This window comes from Hyaena hyaena, unplaced genomic scaffold (assembly GCF_003009895.1).
Source record: "Hyaena hyaena isolate Hyena2069 unplaced genomic scaffold, ASM300989v1 scaffold_161, whole genome shotgun sequence".
In the NCBI taxonomy this organism is placed as follows: Eukaryota; Metazoa; Chordata; class Mammalia; order Carnivora; family Hyaenidae; genus Hyaena; species Hyaena hyaena.
Window position 1 is genome coordinate 1,711,929 of NW_024080792.1, and position 19,603 is coordinate 1,731,531.

Here is a 19,603-nt window from a genome sequence, read left to right on the forward strand (position 1 = left end):
ACATCAAACCATCTTTCTGTTCGTATGTGCTCAAAGGACCTAAAAAAATGGTTGGTAAGGAAATTTGCCTGAAAAGCATCTTATACAAATATGCTTTAGGATCATATAGTTTTTACATCTATAATATAAAGCAAATATTTAGACCTGAAAAGGAAGTTATAAATAGTAAATTCTTCTTTTACAAAGGAGGCAATAGGTAAGTCTGAGAGGTTGACAACCTGTCTCCACTTGGTCACTGAGTTCACAATCGCACCAGGACTGTGGGAATAAGAACCTGGGCCTCTGACTCCCTCTAAAGCTTCTCCCACTTCCCCCAGAGAAGCTTTCTCTTGCATTCTGACTGCTAAAAAGTAACTCAATCCACTTCATTTAATATTTATTTATCATTCAATTTACAGCGCTGTTAAGGGGAGAAATATATTGGAAAAAATACAATTTTCTCATTCTGAAAATTCTGAATTGATTCCGCTTTGCCAAATGGATAGTTAAACACACACATATGCGACAAACACATAAGAGTACTGTCTTTGAAGTTAAAAAATGTCAAACTTAAGTATTTGGAAATAAATGATAGGGTCTAGGAAGAAAGGGTGAAGACACATTAAAAGTGATTTATGCCAACTGTTTCTTTCCTTCAACAGCATTTATCTTAGGTTTGATACCCAACTGCACTCATAATGGAAACTTAGTGAAAACCACCTAGTGATTCTACTTTGAAGTTACAACTCATGTGTGACTAAGATGTTCTGAAATGTAAGCCTATTCATAAATCAGATAAACTTTAGGAACTCTTTATGTCTCTTCTTTTACATAAATTCTATCTCTACCTTGATGTACTTTGGTTGATCAAGAAAACAAAAGGCTAAGGAATAGAAAGCTAACTTCTTTGATTGAGACGAAAGGAAACGTTTTTACAATTACCACTCTAAATAAAAAGTCTTTCTTTCAAATATCAAATCAATTTCCTCAACTGTACAACTATAATTTTGATGGTTTTTACTTTTACTACTTCAATGATTTATAAATTTGTCTAAACAATAAATAATGAAGTACCTTTCCTATTTTTTTCAGGATAAAAACCATTAAATGATGTGTTGAAGACACTACTAAAAATACTTCACATTTCAATTATAGCCTCTGCACTGAAAATCTATAGGAATTTTCCCAATTAATTTTCAAATCTTTCCACAACCGCTCTGTTAAAAAACAAAAACAAAAACAATCATCTTTGAAATAATTCAAATGAATGCTTTACATATCAAATATGGATTCACAAATCCCTATTACCACAGTTATCAATTTTAACAAGTCTCCTAAATATGTTCTGTATTAGTTTTCTTGATTATAAGATATCAATAATAAGGAATCATTTTTAATATTACAGAACATTTAATTACATCAGTTTCCCACCCATAAGCTAGTCATTTAATGATGATTATATCGGCCATTTCCATTGGTTGGCAGGAGGCTCTTCCACTAAAGGCTCCCATGGTTTCCACTGAATCATTTTTCTTGCCAAACTTAGTTCATTTTCAGCCTGTTAATAAAAATTTTTTAAAGAATCATTTGATTATATTGTTTAATAGATATTTATCATAGCTAATGACTGAAGTATAATTATTAGAACTATTTTCATATTAATACCTAATAAGCTGTTCCGCCATCAAATGTTGAACGTTATTAATTAAATTACCTTACCTTTCATAGCTACACAATCATGAGTAAGAAAGGATGGCTTCTGAATTTTTCTATTTGATTAAAATTTGCTATTAAAGGTTTCAAAAGTTTACATGGTGAGTTTTCAAACTTAATTGTTTCACTATTAGACGACAAATTCTTTGAGGATCAGAAGTATGTCTCTTTACCAATGTCAATGGCTTTCAAATTTATTTTAGCATGGCTCATAGTAAAACACAAGAAAATAATTCTACTAAGGGAACCACAACACGCACACAGAACTAAAACAAAGCTAAAAATATGATTACCTTTACTAGCTATGATACATTATTTTCTATTATATTTTTTAAATGCTAGTCACAACCCACCTAACTGATTTTCTTGACTCCTAATCACTTGAGACCCACAGTTTGTAAAACAGTGATCTGTGGAGTATAGAAAATCATACATGTACAAAAAATATTTATTGATTTAATTAATTTCCTTATCAAAAGATGTTGCATTTACTTTTTCCCTTCAAACAAACTGATACCATATTTAACAAATATATTTCAGGTATCTTTTTATTTCACATTTTTATACAACAAAAGACCTATGACAATCCTGGCTCAACCTAGAAGAAGAACACTGTTAAACACTTGTCAGGATACCAGAGAAGGAATTCAAATACAGAATAAGTGCCAGATTCTATCACAGGCTGTAATTCCATAGTTTAAAGCAATGCCTCATTTACGCCACTGGTACAAAACAATCTATGTGTAGCACCAACAGTCTAAAATATGTACAACGAGTTGTTGAAGAGTAGATTAAATGAAATCCGGGGCTAGAAGGATTTACTAATGCTGCAATAAGAAGATAGTATAAACACTAATTAAAAATATCCCTAAAGGTGGCTGTTTCTCGGACTGCCCTTTGGCCCAGGCCTCTTGAATATTTTTTAAGCTCCCAAGACATTGTGTAGCATGAGGAGGCTGCCAAACGCTGAAGGTCAACCCCATTCCAGGTAGCTGGACGCAGCGGCATGTGGACCGTTGCCCAATCCTTCCCTCTTCTTTAGCTTCTAACACACTATCTTTTCCTTATTCATGTCATACTACCTGCTACCTACATGTGACTACTGAGTGAGCACTTGAAATGCAGCTAGTTCAAATTCATATGTGCTGCTAGTATAAAATACACACTAGATTTTAAAGACTTAGTATAAAAAAGAATCCAAAATATATCAATATTTTTATATTGATTATATGTTTAATAATATTTTAAATACATTAGGTTAAATAAAACATCATTAAACTTTAACCTTACTATCACCCATGAAAACATGGAGAACTGCACAGCTGACTTAAAAATACTTATTGAATCCTAAGACTACAACTGCATGAAAAATTAATCTATCAGTTAAATAAAGTCATGATCAAAGGGAAATCTGACAGAAAAGAAAGAGGAACAGAAAAGGAAAATAAGTTAGCAGCAAATTCCCATATGGTACAACAGCTGGCAAATGAATAGAAAGGCCAGGAAAATAGGACTCTGAATGACTGAAAATGGTCTACACTCATAAAAAGCCATCTGAATGCCCGATTCCTCTTGTAACAGAGGCAGCTAGCAAATCTTTTGAATTTGCATATCATGTCTGTTGGTGATCTACCTTCCCTAATCACCAATACTCCCCAGTATTTCCTTTTCTTTGTCCTTTAATAAAACACAAGAATAGTTGCATTTTTTTATATACAAAAAAAATGCACAAATTACATGAAAGAGAAATGAGTATCAGACATATTTAAGGGGAGACGTCTAAACCTGTAACTTGGCGGGGGGGGGAGTCCTGAAGTGATGGGGCAAAGGGGGCAGGGTGATTTAATCATGAAAAATTATGAGAAAAGGTACTAAGTTGGAGTCAAAAGGCAAAGAACAGGCTAAACAAATGTGCAAATAACATAGCCAAAGTTAACGGTTAATCAAAGAAATAAAGAAGAAAAACACTAAAAACAAATGATAGAGTAAAAATATTAATGACATGATCTATATAAAACATAAAATACAATCACATATTTTAAGTTTAACCTTACTAGTAATTGAGGGCAAAATGCACAACTTAAAAAAAAAAAGGCATAATTTCCCCTGATTTAATTAAAAATTGTAGCATTCTTGCCGACATACATGTGTTAATCCAACAGTAAAAAATAAAAATATATTTTAATTTTATGATTCACAAGACCTGTATCTCTCCGTATTAAAAATATACTAAGCCTTTAAAACATAAAAATATTTGTATCTAAAAAGATAAAAGTATCCAAGTAACAGTAATACAGTGTTAGTAGTTTGAACTAAAGTAAGGCTAACAAGAACATGCTGATTAAATTCAAGGTGCATCAAACTCCAAATTCCCAACAGGAGCCTCATAAATTCAAGAATAATTAATGATAAATATTTGACACATACATGATAGAAGTATTTCCTATATGTGATTATTCTGTTATTTGAGAGTTGATCTAAATAAAGAAATTCAGTTTTCCTTTCTCTCTGGAATTTTACTTTTATGTCTTTAAATATTGTACCTCTGAACATTTAAAGCCAAACATCTATTCTTTACCTGCAGAATCACCTCTTCTAGTTGGCCGCACTGAAGTCGGTCTTCTAATTTCTTAACATCTGGTTCCTATAAGGAAAAAAAAGAAAAAAAGATTTAAACAAAGGAGCACAATATCTGAATACCTCAATATCCTAATTAAAAAGACCCAAATATTAAAAAAACCCAAATATAAAAGCACTTAATTTGGCGAACAATTAATTTTTCTTTCACTGTACCCTTACTAATGTTTGCCAAATATGTGGTGGAAACCCATTTCAAATCTCTACTATTTTATTGCTTTCCTGTCTTAATACTAACTTGCTAATCAACAGTAAGAAATACGACGTCCAATTCAGTCTTTCTATAGTACAGATTTTAAAATGCCACTTTATTTTCGTAGTATTTCCTGTATTTCCTCTGAGAGCATCAGTATTGAAAATAAATGCTACCCTATGACCCAGAATTCCATTCCTATGTATATACCAAACAGAAAGCATTATACATTAATCAAATGACATGTTCAAGAATGTTAGCACAAGAATAGTAGCACAAATTATAAACCCAAAGTGGAAAGAATTCAAATGATCATATGTAATAGAATTAAAAAATGCATTATAGTATTTGGATATAACAGAATACTACAGAGCAGTGAGAATGTACAAACTACAACTATATGCAATAACATAGTTATTCTCTTAAACATAATATTAAGTGAATGAAACCACACACAAAATAGCACAGAATGGTGATTCCATTTATAAAAAGTTGAAAACCAGGCAAAATGAATATGTCATGTTAGAGGTCAGAAGAGTAGTTATCTTTAGGAGGGTAGTAACTTGAAGAGGAACAAGAGAGGGTTCGGGCATTCTGGAAATGTCCTCTTTTTGATCTGGTGTTAACATGGGTATGATTACTTTGTGAAAAGTCATCAAGCTCTATATTTAGGATGGCTGCACGTTTCTTTATGTACATTATTCTTCAATAAAAGGTTTTTACAAAGAAATGCCTAGAAAATTCAATGACATACATTTATTTATTTCTAGTCAACTGAGCTGTGGGAGAGCCAGAAACCATGACACACCTACACCTATGTAAGTAAGGTGTAAGTGGGATGGGACTTTGGCCCAGAAATGGAAGGAAAAGAGGGGGAAAAAAAACAAAGAAACCACCGACAGAAATTGGCATGTTTCTGCCTCAGGCCACCTGCCAGCTGACCAGGGATATCTGCATGGCTTGTTCTTTCGCTTCCATCGCTCATATATCACCTTAGTGATGATTTGTACTGTGGTGGGCTAAATAATGCCCCACAAAATTACATGACCTAATCTCTGAAACCTACTGAATGTTTGGCAAATACTCTGTAGACCTAATTAATAATCCCCAGACAGGGAGATTGCCCTAAAAAATATCTAAGTGGGCCCAAATACAAGTGTCCTTATAAGGACAGAGGCAGAGGGAAATTATGCATAGAAGGGAAAGTAATGTGACCACAGAGGCAGAGATTAGAGTGATGTGGCCATAAGCCACGAAATGCTGAAAGCCACCAAAGCTGGAAGAGTCAAGGAACAGATTCTACGCTAGAACCTCTAAAGCAAATGTTGTCCTGTTGACACCTCGATTTGGGCCCTTGATACTAACTTTAGAATTCTGGCTTCCAGAAATGTAAAAGAAAAAATTCCTACTGTTTTAAGCCACTAAGTTTATTGGAACAGGCATAGGAAAAAAATATATATTGTAACATCCCTGACCCTGAAACACATCATCCTTTTCCATTTTCCTTCACTACAAAGATATAGAGAAAAAAAATGATTAAAGGGGGGAAAAAAGCAGGGGTGCCTGGGTGGCTCAGTTATATGGCAATAGTACAATATAGTTTGCTATAAAAGAACTAGCAGCAGTCTACCGTGTGGCTAGAGCCTTTGATTTTGAGGCTATAAAATGCTTGTATTAGTCTGTTAGGGCTGCCATTACAAAAACCATAGACTGTGTGGCTTCAACTACAGAAATTTATTTTCTCACTGTTAGTCCAAGATCAAGGTCCGACAGGGTCAGTTTCTGAGGACAGCTCTCTTTCTGGCTTGCAGAAAATCACTTTCTCAATTTGTCCTCACATGGCAGAGAGAGTGCAAGCTCGTTGCTGTCTCTCTCTCTTTTTTAAATTTTATTTTAATGTTTGTTTATTTTTCAGAGACAGACAGAACATAAGCAGGGGAGGGGCAGAGAGATGGGGAGACAGAATCCAAAGCAGGCTCCAGGGTCTGAACTGTCAGCACAAAGCCAGACGCAGGGCTCGAACCCACAAACATTCGTGACATGAGCCAAAGTCAGATGCTCAACTGACTGAGCCACCAAGGAGCCCCTCTGCTGTCTCTTCTCATAAGGACACTAGTCTTACTGGATCAAGGGGCCAATCTTATGACCTCATTAACCTTAATTACCTCTGTAGAGGTTCCAGCCACACTGAGGGGTTAGGGCTTCACCAGATGAATCTGGAGAAGGTGTGGGTACATATTCAGCCCATTCACAATGCTTGATATAATTTCTGGCAGTTAAGAGACTAATTTGGTCTCTTTGTAACAAAGCACTTTTTAAAATAGTTATATTTCTGACAGTTTTATTTAAACAAAACACATCTTTTGTTTTGCTTTCATTTTCTTCTCTGAAACTAGACAAAAGAGATAGGATTGACATATCTATAAATAAATCAACAATCAGTGAAGGACTTGAGAGGGAAAAGAAGCAGCGATGATGTTAACTTAGAGAAGGGACTTGACCTTATTCTTCCACTCCAGTACCAAATTGCATAAGGAAAGCACTTAGCAGACAGAGGAAGCCTGCTGAATGAAAGGGAAAAAGGATGGAAGGAAAGCACAGACGAAATAAGAGAGGAAGTATGCAGAATATGCAAAAAACAAACAAATGAATTTTTTTCTTGTTAATGTTGCATCCGAAACCATAAACCCAAGAAAGCAAAATCAAGTCAGCTACTTACCGCTTTAACCATACTCAACTTCTCACTTGTAATCTGTTCTGTGTACTTTCTATACGCTGCATTTTTAGGAATTTGCTCAAGAACATCAAGAATCTTTGTGTACAATATTCTTAGCCTCTGAAAAGACAAATCACATACATTTCCAGTTTAAAATATCACCAGATTTAATGGAACACTTTAAAGTTGTTTTTTAAAAAGCATTTAACTCTTCTTTGCTGCAATTTCTTCATGTCTATCCCTTATCCATCCCCTTTATAACTAAGGAAAAACAGGAATATAGTGAACCCTTAAACAAAGCTGGGGTTAGGAGGCCGATCCCTGGCATGGCTGAAGATCCACATATAACTTTTGACTCCCCAGAAACTTGACTAATAGCTTACTATTAACCAGAAGCTTTACCAATAACACAGTCAGTTAACACATATTCTGTATGTAGTATGCATCATATATTGTATTCTTACAATAAAGTAAGCTAAGGAAAAAAAAATGTTATTAGGAAAATACATTGACAGTACTGTACTGTATTTACTGAGAAACCTCTGCATAGAAGTAGACCCATGCAGTTCAAACTGGTGTTGTTCAAGCATCAACTGTACAAATATGGACAGTTTCCACGCTGCATGAGCAACAAAAGTTGTATAGAAATTAGAGGTATGATACCAAGTAAAAATAAAACTGCATCCTAATTTTCCTAATTTATTGCTAATGATCTATTTGAAAATCAACTCATTTACTAAATCATTATTTCTCAAGTTGAGATCCTAAGCACCAAAATTTAGATTTTTCCCCCCAATTTTTATTTGAATTTCTGTAGGAATAAAAAATAAAGGCGCGTGTGGGTTGCTCAGTCAGTAAAGCCCTTGATTTCAGTTCAGGTGATGATCTCATCATCATGAAATCAAGACCCCCATCAGGCTCTGTGCTGGATGTGGAACCTGCTTGAGAGTCTTTCTCTTGCTCTCTCTCTCCCCCTCACCCTCCACTTCCATTATTTTAAATAACTGCGTATTTGCATAAAATATGCAATGCTTATCAGGATGATCAAATTTAACTAAATGTAGTCATAATGTTTCAGCTTATAATGCCTGAGTTGGTACCACGTGAATGAAGGTTTCACCACAGCCTTAACAGAGAAAAGGAGCAAGAGAGCCGAGTCACTGTACAGCACGTACAGAAGCACAATGAACTTAAAGTTCACATACAGTGGTTAGTGGTAAAGTCACATGGTTAGAAGTTGTTATAGCAGATCCTAATTCATGACAGCTCATAAACAGTAAGTATAATCATAAATATACATACGTAATGAAGAATTTATTATTTCTTTGTATTTAATTTGAAATTTTAGTTTAACTGTATAAAATCCTACAGGAACGGTAGGACTTGGCTGGACACTTAAAGATATAGAAAAAGGCAATCTTACACATAGAATATGTACAAAGGATAAAATGACAGAAATAAAAGGAACATAATCAGTATACAGTTCTATTTCTCTTGCACTATGCAGTCCAGCAAGGTAGTTACTGGTCAAATATGGCTACTGACCACTTGAAATGGGCTAGTCTAAACTAAGAGGTGCTGTAAACGTAAATATACAGTGGATTTTGAAAATCTAGTACGGAAAAGAATATAAAATATTAATTTTTATACTGAATATATACTGAAATATTTTGGCTATGTTAAATTATTAGTATTTACATTTTTCTGTATTAAAAAAAAAAGTGACTCCCAGAAAATTGAAATTACAAACACAGCTTACATTTATTTATTTATTTTTAAATGTTTTATTTTTTTTCTTTTTTAAATTTCTGAGAGAGAAAGAGAGACAGCATGAGCAGGAAGGGTCAGAGAGAGAGACAGACACAGAATCCGAAGCAGGCTCCAGGCTCTGAGCTGCCAGCACAGACCCTGACTAGAGGCTCAAACCCACTGAACCGTGAAATCATGACCTGAGCCGAAGTTGGATGCTTAACCGACTGAGCCACCCAGACGCCCCAAACACAACTTACATTTATAATTGACATTATATTTTTATTGGACAGCCTGTGGCTAGAATATAGAACACAGAGGAAATGTGTAGGAGATAAGATTAGAGAAAAAGTGAGTCAGAGTGTAAGTGGTTTTGTGTGCCACATTAAAGCTTTTGGGATTATTCTGTGGGCAATTAAAATGATTTAGGAAGATCGTATGATTAGATTTGTGGTTCAGGAAAATTAACCTGGTAGTAGTGACTTAAAGGACTGGATGAAGAAGAAAAAGGCAGAAAGGCCAGCAGCACAGTTGCTGTAATTCTCTACACATAAGAGAATCAAGAGGTCACAATGGAAAGCTGTTACAGAAAAGGATCAACAGAGCTTGTCGCTGGAATAAACAGGAAGTAAGTTCCAGGGAAAAGAGAAGTATCCACTGCGATGTCCAGCTCCCAGCCTGGGGAGTAGAAAGACTCTGCTAGCACCAGGAAAAATGGAGTCTACAGTAAAACAAATAGATTTAGAAAGCGAATGCCATGAGTTCATTTTTAGACAATAATGAGTCATTATGAACTCATAATAAGACATTCATTCAACAAACCTTACACTTTCTGAGCACATATCATGTGCTAGTCATAGTTTTAGCGGTGAACTAATGGGGGAAAAAACCCTACCTTCACAAAAATCTACCTTCTAAAAGAGAGTCAATGAACGGGATAAATTAATAGAATACAATATGTTGAATCGTGACCTGGAGGGCCTTTGTTAGGACTCCTTTGTTTAGAGTGAAATTGAAAGCCACTGGAGGGTTCTGAGAGTGACATGACCTGACACAATCAGGCTGACTCTAGCTTGGATGAGAAAACCAAACTGAAACATGGCAAGGAGGGAGAGGCAGTTAGGAAGCAAATGCAAGTATCTGCAGCTTGATGATGGTAGCTGAGAATATGGCTGTGGCAGAGGAGATGGTGAGAGGCACTCAAAATCTGGATGTACATTAAAAGTAGAAGCCCAAAGGATTTAATGAAGTGCTAAATGTGGGGTGTGAACAAAAGAAAGGAACTAAACACGATTTCAAGGTTTTTGACCTGAGTGACTGCAAGGATGGAACTGTCATTCATGGAGGTGAGCAAGCCTGGGAGAAGAACAGGTTTGAAGGGAAGAACAAGAAGCCAGTTTTGGACATTACGTTTGGGTTGCATTTCTGACATCCAAGTGGAGATGTCCACTAAGCAATTAAACATGCAAGACTCTCATAAAGTGAGGGGAGTGCTCCATAGAGAAATCTAAGAGTTATCAATGTATTGGTGGTATTTAAAACCACTAGGTTGGGTCCAGACAAGGAGACACACATAGAGAAAAGTCCCAAGAAGTTCCAAGAACCAAGACTTAGCACTCCAAAATTTGTAAGTGGGATATGAGAAATGACCAGGAAAGGACAAGGCAAAAAGAGTAAGAGGAAAAAAATCAAACAGAAAAACCAGGATATTGAGGCGTCTCCAGGCACAAAGTGCTAGATGAAGACAGTGCCAAATGTGGCAAGTGCTGTTACTGAGTTCATTAAGATGAGAAACGTGAGCTGACCGTTGGAGTTAGCAGCACAGAAATAGTGACCTTGAAAAGAGCAGTCCTAGCCAAGTCTGAGCGGAGTGCCTTCACACGGGAATAAGAGAAACTGGAGACAGTTGAGTACAGACTAAGTCTTTCGAGTGATCTATAAAGGGAAGGAGAGAAATGGTGTGATTGTTGAGGGAGGAAAAGGATCAAGGCCGGTTTTTTGGTTTTTTAGGAGGAAGCATTCCGAATACTGATGCGAAAGATCCACTAGAATGGAAAACTGATGACATAAGGGGTTAATCACTAGAGCGATATATTCAATAAGTCAAACTGTACAGGGAGCTACGGAGCCCAGACAGAAAAGGTGAGGCGGGGGGAAAAGGTGGAAACTGGAGACAGGAAGGGGAGGGCACTCATAAAGGGGAAGCCACGAGAATGCCACGGAAAAAGTCCACAAGAAAAGTGGCTTAACAACAAGGCCATGCATCGGATCACCGACGTAGGTCCTCCTCAAGACAGCTCTCAGGCTGTCGTAATTCGGGGCTTGAAATAGCCGCATTCCGACAGCCTTTCGAACAAGGTCACAGAGTTGTAGTCTTCCCTGGGGACTCGGGAAGGAAGCGGCACGTACCTCGTGTGGACTCTCGCACACAGCCAATCCCACAAGGCCGGTGGTCTGTTCAAAAACAAAACAAGGCGCACGCTGTTTACAATTCCGCACGTCCACCGCGCGGAGCAAGGGCAAAACCACCACAGCCCTGGCTAACACTGGCCCCAAACCAGCTGTCGGTCTCTCCCCGCCACTCGTTTGGAGCGTTTTTCTGCCTCTCCCAGAGGAGCTACTAAATCTGTCATCCCGGAAGGCAGAGCAGAACGACTACCCCTAAAAAGCACTGGCAAGCCCGCGCCAGTTCGGACCACCACCCGCAGGATCGGGGGCTATCGGGCCGACTCCACCCGCACGGTCTAAATTCCAACAATGACCTCCCCATTCACCTCACCTTCTTCAGCAAACCCGCCATGACCGCGCCGACGCGCCGGGGACGCGCGGCCCTCTGGGAATCCCGCCCAGACCCGCTCAATCCACCACCGAGGCCCGACTCTCCGTCACCTAGGAAACAGCTTTGTCCCTCCCCCTCACCCACTCAGGCTCTCCACAGAGGCGAAGGCTGTGCCCCGCCCACCCCAGATGGGAGAATTGACGCATGCGCAATGAGTACACAGGGTCTAAAAGCAGGTGCTGGAGGGTTGTCATAGGAGTCAGGTCTCGATTCCAGGCTTTGCCGCCGCTGGCGAGCTTGCCCAGAGGCGAAGGGAAACACTCCAAATTTCCAAACAGTTCCGACAGAACCTGCACCCGGCGTAACTTTTGGCGAATTCCTCAACCTCCCTTCCGGTGTATTATGTAGTAAAATGACAGTGGTCGTCTGGAGGTATCATCTGAAGTGATTTCGTGCCAGCCAAGTTTCTCAGTCTAATGCTCCAAAGCAGTTTGCAGTGTGAGGCCATTTCCCATCTCGAGCCTTTTCTATTTCTTTTTTTGGAAATACACCATCCATCTTCTCATTTCCCCCAGGTGAGGCGATACCAGAGCATACCACTTCCCCCCACTTTCCTCTACAAACATTTATCAAGTACCTATTATGTGTTAGTTACTGAGACATAATTTGTAAGAAAGGATCTCACATCCTTGAATTTACTGAACATTGGTGAAGATATGCATTAATAATCTGGTAAGTGTTCCAAGAGAGTTTTGTGCCAAGTGCAAGTGGTAGCACGGAAGAGGAAATAACTAACCAAAGTTGTAAGAACTGGAGTTAAGGCATCTGCTAAAAAGCCAATGGGAGAAAAGCACAACAAATTGAGTAAACACGTGTACAAAAAATGTATGTATTATGAGTAGCAAAAAGTGCAGTAAATAGTAAAACAACCCACAGAATGGAAGAAGATATTTCCAACTACATAAAATCACCAAAGTATAAGTGGGACCTGGAATATAGAAAGAACTTCTATAAATTAGTAAGAAGATTATTGTTAACCTGGACAGGTCTCCCTGCTTCCTTCCATTCTCGCCTCGCACTCTGGAATATATTAAATGACTTTACATGTGTAAGGCGCCCGGCCCGTGTAACATAGCACCACACACATGTAATTGTTATTGATTTGTTATTCCATGGTTATTATTCTCAATAGCTGCAGTAGCTACAATAGCTACAATAATCCTTTTCAATAATCCAGTAGCTACAATAATCCTTTTCGAACATACTGCGCTCTAAATTCTCCCATAGGTTTTCCCTCAAGGTGTAAAAGCCAATGTCCTCTCATCTGCCTATAAGGCCCTGCCCAAGATAGCCTCTCACTTCTCAGACCTAACCTCCTCTTCCCCTTTCCCTGCTCAGGTAGCTGTTCTTCTAACCCTTTGCTTGGAAAACCTTTCCACCAGATGGGCACATGGCTCCGTCTTTCACCTCTTTCAAGTCTTTTTTCAAATATTACCTTCTCAGTGTGGCCTGCCCTGGCCATGAGATTTAAAATTGCAAATTACCATGAACTCTTTGTGTTCTTCCCTCTTTTGTTTTCTTCATAGTCTTTATCACCTTTTAATGTGCTATGGCATTATCTTACTTACGTTATTTCTAGGCATCACCTTTCTAGAATATAAACCATATGTGGAGGGAAAATGTTTCTTACCATATCTGAAATGCCTAAAATAGTACCCGGTACATAATAAGCAATATATTTTTAATGGATACAATAGAAAAATAGGCAAAGGAAATGAATAGGCAATTGACAAAATATGGAAACAGGAACAATCAATAAACATGAAAAGGACTCAACCTCTCTAATAATCAAGAAAATTAAAATTAACTATGATTTGACTGCCATCTTATGGACAAAAATTAAAGACTGACAATACCAAGTGTTGTCAATGCCAAGTGGAGCAACAGAAATGCTCAGACACTGATGGTGGGAGTGAATTGGTATGAACACTTTGGAGAATAATTTCACAATAATTAGTTGAAGAGATACAAAACCTATAGCTGAGCATTATGGGTTGGACTATAACCCCCAAAATTCATATGTTGAAGTCATAATTGCCACTATCTCAAAATGTGACCTTATATAAAAATAGGATCATTATAAATATAATTAGATAAGATAAGGTCATTAGACTGGGTCCTTGTCTAATACAACTGATGTCCTTATAAAAAGGAAACTTCAGACACCGAGAAATGTACACAGAGTACGTCATGCAGGGATGAGGGCAGAGATAGGGATGACACTGCTACAAGCCAAGGAACAACAGCGACTGATAGAAAAATCACTAGATGTTAGGGGAGAGGCATGGAACAGATTCCCTTAGCCCTTAGAAGAAACCAACTCTGCTGACATTTTTATCTCACACTGCTAGCCCCCAGACAGATGAGCAAATACTTTTAATGCTCTTTAAATCACTCAGTGTATGTTATTTTGTTACAGCAACCCTATAAACTAACACTGAGTCATAAATTGGTTTGATCATTTGCTCCTCTCTTCTATTAGGATAGCTGTTTCTACAAACATAAGTCATGGGGTTATAATCTTCCCAGGTCAGATTGCCCAAGAATTAGGCTTTACCATAACTTCCATCATAATTTCTAATTTCTAGTATTTAAATCATTCACAATTTAAATTCAGGACATTGGAAATACATATTAACCCCTGTGCACATATTAAGGCACTGTAGAGATTCACACAGGCATGTGCGTGGATATACACACATATAAAAATATAAAGAAACTACTGAATTTGAACAAACCATCTGATGCATCAATTTACTCCTACAAAGATGACATACATATTTGGGCCCACTGTATTAGATTCAGGAAGCCATATCAGAATTGGCAAGAAATTACCTTATTTTTCAAGCCAGATAATGCTGAAATAATCCCTGGAACCTAGATGAATGGACATTTATGAGGTCACAAACTTTGTTGCCCATCTCTCCAAAATTCTAAGAATTTTTGTCATTGTGGGTGTGTTCTAGAATGTAGAACTATGTGATTATAAAAGATGCATGTGTTTTCATTTGTTGTAGCTTTGGGAGTTCAGGCTTCTGCCGTAGCGCATTTGCCAAAGACACCACGGCTGGACAGCCCTGGCTGTTCCTGGCTGAGGTACTGCATAACTAACCATTTCTATGTGGTGGGAAAATGTGTAGGTTTTCTAAATCAGTCCCTTTGCAGAGGTGCAAGGCTATGTATGCAGGGGGCTTGGCAGTGATGTCCTATGGCTGGTGATAGCAGAATTAGCTACAAAGAGAAATCAGCCTTGGCATCTGTGATATCAGAAAGGGATTGGGGGGAGGGGGCGCCTGGGTGGCTTAGTCGGTTAAACGTCCGACTTTCGCTTAGGTCATGATCTCGCGGTTCGTGGGTTCGAGCCCCGCGTCGGGCTCTGTGCTGACTGCCAGCTCAGAGCCTGGAGCCTGTTTCTGAGTCTGTATCTCCCTCTCTCTCTGACCCTCCCCTGCTCATGCTGTCTCTCTCTCTCCTAGAAATAAATAAAAAAATATTAAAAAAAAAAAAAAAGAAAGGGATTTGGGAATGTCTTAATGTGAGTAGCAAGGACATCATATATAACTGGAATAGTTAGGACCTCCTACACTGCTTCTTAATGACAAAAGCTTTTCTGTGAAAGGCTAGATCTTATAAAAGTTAGGTAGTGAAAATGTTTCCTAGAATCTAGGGCTCTGGAGCTATGTTCCCCAGCCAATTACTTGAAGGGAACATGAAATCAAACAGCTGAAAAGGAAGAAAGCATCTCAATTTTCAAGACACAAGGGACTGATTCCTAATAATCTAAGGGGAATAAGTACTGCCTTGCCAATTTTACTTTTAGTTTTCATAATCTGGGAGCACGGGTGAAAATATTCTTTCAAGAGTATTCTTTCCTCTCCCAAACTTGGCAAGAATGAGAATTTTTTCCCCAAATTAGTTCTTAGAACAGATCAACATATTAAAATTCAAATAGTTTGGATATTACCCATCTCTTGTGCTTCCGTTCATATCAGGCATATGCAAAACAATTTGGATTTTTTCCAGTCTTTTCTATCTATGCTATGGATATTTGTAAAAACTATATTGTTTTCAGTATGGTGGTTTTTAGAACCTCATTCTAAATCAAGCTATGACTTAGATAGAAGCTGTTACCAAGTTTTATCTTAGGGACTATCAGCTTCCACGTATGAGTTACTTACTGTGTGAAAATGGGCATATCCAATACTGCCACCCAGATTTGGGATGTTTAACATCGAGGTTAAAAAACAGGTATCTGTTCTGAAAACTGAGACCTATGGAAGGACTGAATAATAAAGATTTTGAGCCACCTCATCCCTGCCAATAGGGAGCATCTCTAACACCACTTCGTGTACTAAATGCAGCTGCTTTCCATTTAAAAGCAAGCAAGCAAGAGCTGCTGAAAGTCAGGAATTTTCTTAAGCAGATAGAAACTGTTTTATGAGATTAAAATAACAATTTATTAACATAAGTGATAATAATAATATATTAATAAGGTGGTAATAAAACAATAATTATTTTTAAAATGAATACCTTAACAGAATTTAGAAATAAAATTAAGTATAATAAAAACACTGAAACTGGTGAAAAGATATCATAAATGTAGATACTGTATTTTTAATTAATCTCATTAATGTGAAATGACAAGTCAAGTGAAACAAACAAGATAAAAGAGGCCGAAAACAAAAGTTAAAGTAGAGATGGGGCTTTGGAAATGTGAGATAAAGAATACAATCATCTCTGAAAACCAGATAAACAACAGAACAGCTAAAATAATCATTCATTAAATAAATATATATTGATTGCTTACTTTATGTCATAAACTACAACTAGTTATTAAGGATCTGTCAGCGAATCAGGAAGACAGGTTTCAATCATTCTAGTGGCTGGACACACAGTAGACAAGTCAATAAATTAAACTACCAAATGTGAGATTTTCCAAAGGAAATGAGCACTGTGCTATGAAGGATGGGGATCTAGTTAAGACTGCAGGAAACCCTGTCTGTGATGGTGACCCTTACTCTGAGATATGAAGGAAGGATCCAGTCATACAAAAACTAGCTAGAGTTCAGCAGAGACAATAGTAAGGATCAAAGTATGAGCAGATGAATGCCATGACAGGTGTGTGGCTGCGGTGGAAGGGTGACCTTCTGCACAGCGAAGGAAATAATCAACAAAACAAAAAGGCAGCCTATGGAAAGAGATAAGATATTTGCAAATGACATATCTGACAAAGGATTAATATCCAAAATCTATAAAGAACTTTTCAAACTCAAAACCCAAAAAAACAAACAACCCAGTAAGGAAAGGAGCAGGAGATATGAATAGACACATTTCCAAAGAAGACATCCATTTTGCTAACAGACACATGAAAGAATGCTCAATGTCACTGAACATCACTCTATCACTCAAAATAAATAAATTTTAAAAATAAATAAAAGAGAGTAATGAAAGAATAAATGTAAAGGGATGCTCACAGAAGGGACTGACAGGAGGGAAATGGACATGAACAACTAGAGTAATGACACAGAATTGGGAGGGGCCTCCAAAAATTCCGATTAAAACTATACAAGTCATTATAAAGAAATCTTAGTGGAATTTTTAGAAATGTCTTTTAGTTTACAAATTTCAAAACTTCCTTTAAATATTCTATTAGGGTCCTGTATATGAATCCATATGCTTTGAAAAGCTGAGTAAATAATGGTGGAAACTTTTAATATAAACTTCATGGTCCACCTAGCTTTAATTCTCAAGAGCTCCATTATTTGCAATATATAATATTATGCAGTTTATAATATGTAATAGAAAATGTAAGGGAAAATAGTCTCAGGGACCTTCTCACACATTCAAGCAACGTTATTCTGTAATAGCAGAGGTATTAGAAAATATCCCAAACTGCCTCTTTGTTTTCCATAGAAAAGTCCGTTAAGAGGACTTCATAAGCCATGCAGTGAACTCTCCAGCAGGTGGTGATAAAGAGACATATGTAAATGACAGTCCTGACAACCTTATACCATTGAGGGAATGCAGAAAAAAGATTTTTAAAGATTTTCTGGCAATTTCACTTGGTAAGAAACATAGTAAGCGGTAAAACATAAAGGAATTTGGTTTAAAATACCTCATATACAGACAGCAAGAAAAAATCTTGTCCAGGAATGGCTAAGACCCCAAAAGAGCCAATCAGCCACTTAAAGTCATTACTAAAAAGAGTAAATAACAGGATAAGGAGGTCTTGATTATATGCCTTTATATGCCATTAGAATGCTATTGTATGCATTTTTAATAGTTGGTGAACGTATGAGATTGACTTAAGGGGCAGTAAAAAGAAGGAAGGAAGAAAGGAAGATGGTCAATCAGCCACTGTTAGCACCTGGGGAAGGAAGGTAGCAGAGAAAAGGAACAGTCTGAAGAAAGGCTGATACTGTTACTAAAAATCCAGCTGAACAAGAAATGGAACCGGCACACCCACAGTAGCTCAGGGCAAGTAAACAAGGTGGAAAAGGGAAGATAAATGGAATTCACGTAATAGCCTAAAAGCACAGCTTAGCTGTGATAGTTGGAGAGAACATGGTGGGGAGACCCTCGAAGAATCTGAGAGGCAAGCACATTAAATATAGTTGATTTCTCTGTTCAATTACAGGGAAGAGGATGCAGAAGAGAATAGAAGTGTGATGGAAATGTCTTACTGTGGGTGACCTAGACAATTCGCAGTTAGAAGCAAATAAAGACTGCCGTTATTATGTTTTTGTCTAAGAAAAACTGCATTCTGATGAGATATAGGATTAAATCCTTGTCAACGGTACAGAAAGCTTATAACTATTGCCATTATCGTGCGCGGTAGCGCTTTTCTTCGGACCACCTCACCACACTCGCAAGTCTCAGTCTGTGCCTTTCTAGAGAGCTGTAGGGGCTACCCCCGGCATACTGCGCTAGTCAGCGGTCACGTAATGCCTTCTGGACTAGCTTTTCTCTCTGGGAGATTCTAGGCAGGAGCAAGGAAAGCTGTATATAGTAAGAAACTGACCTCCTATGTCCTCACTTACTCCAGCAGGTACACCTCCTCACCTCTACTCCATGGCTTGATGCCACCCACCTTGACACATTACGGTCTGAGCAGATATTAGTTCCCCAAGAGACAAACTGCAAGGGAGATGCCAAGATGTTTCTCCCTCCCTATTCTTAATTCGGAAGAATCAGGGGGGTTAAAAATCTTTATGTTGTTAGCCCTGCCCATTTCCCATACCCACTAGCGTTTATATATTCCTTTTTCTCATGGGTATACCTCTCCCCTATGGTCTTCTCTTCCAAATCATTGTGAACTGAAAAGGATTCTAGGTAAGAATACTGCTCTTCAATTTCCCAGCTTTATGGCTCATGCAGGTGCTTCAGCTTGTCTGGATCTTGGCCAAGATCTCCATCTGTGAAGCTCACAATGGTTGACTTAGGTCGTCATTTCCTGACAGGTGGTTCATGAACCCTTAGATGTTCAAGACTGCATTCTGGGGCATTCAGGTCAAGACAAGATGTAATGGTATTTTTTTTGATTTATATTTTTAGATAGCAAATTAACATCTTTAAATTTTTCCTATTAATGAGACACCTGGGCGGCTCAGTCAATTAAGCATCTGACTCCTGATTTTGGCTCAAGTCATGATCTCACAGTTCATGGGATCAAGCCCTCATGTGGAGCTCGGTGCTGACAGTGTGGAGCCTGCTGGGGATTCTCTGTTCCCCCCTCTCTCTGTCCCTCCCCAGCTCACACTCTCTTTCTCAAAATAAA

General features: G+C 37.8%; 2 protein-coding genes across 3 annotated transcripts in view; one reads left to right on the forward strand and one right to left on the reverse strand.

The window, feature by feature from the left end:
* Positions 1 to 359: 359 nt before the first annotated feature.
* On the reverse strand, positions 360 to 11,866 carry NDUFA5 (NADH:ubiquinone oxidoreductase subunit A5). Its single transcript, XM_039239702.1, has 5 exons — positions 11,767 to 11,866; positions 11,397 to 11,441; positions 7,242 to 7,358; positions 4,271 to 4,336; positions 360 to 1,537 (listed from the first exon to the last, which is right to left on the reverse strand). The coding sequence occupies exons 1-5, from the start codon at positions 11,785 to 11,787 to the stop codon at positions 1,436 to 1,438; spliced, it is 351 nt and encodes a 116-aa protein (XP_039095633.1). The 5' UTR covers positions 11,788 to 11,866; the 3' UTR covers positions 360 to 1,435.
* A 3,006-nt stretch (positions 11,867 to 14,872) lies between these two features.
* Positions 14,873 to 19,603, forward strand: part of ASB15 (ankyrin repeat and SOCS box containing 15) — a 53,402-nt gene continuing 48,671 nt past the window's right edge. For both annotated transcript variants that reach the window (XM_039239688.1, XM_039239690.1), the window contains exon 1: positions 14,873 to 14,922. The gene's annotated coding sequence lies outside the window, so the exon portion shown is untranslated. The remainder of the gene's footprint in view (positions 14,923 to 19,603) is intronic.

Coding starts and splice junctions, on each gene's coding strand:
- NDUFA5 (XM_039239702.1), bottom strand. CDS start 11,787: ATGGCGGGTTTGCTGAAGAAG. Junction 11,442..11,766: donor TGGCGGGTTTGCTGAAGAAG/GTGAGGTGAATG, acceptor GTTTTTGAACAG/ACCACCGGCCTTGTGGGATT. Junction 7,359..11,396: donor TGTGCGAGAGTCCACACGAG/GTACGTGCCGCT, acceptor TTGTCTTTTCAG/AGGCTAAGAATATTGTACAC.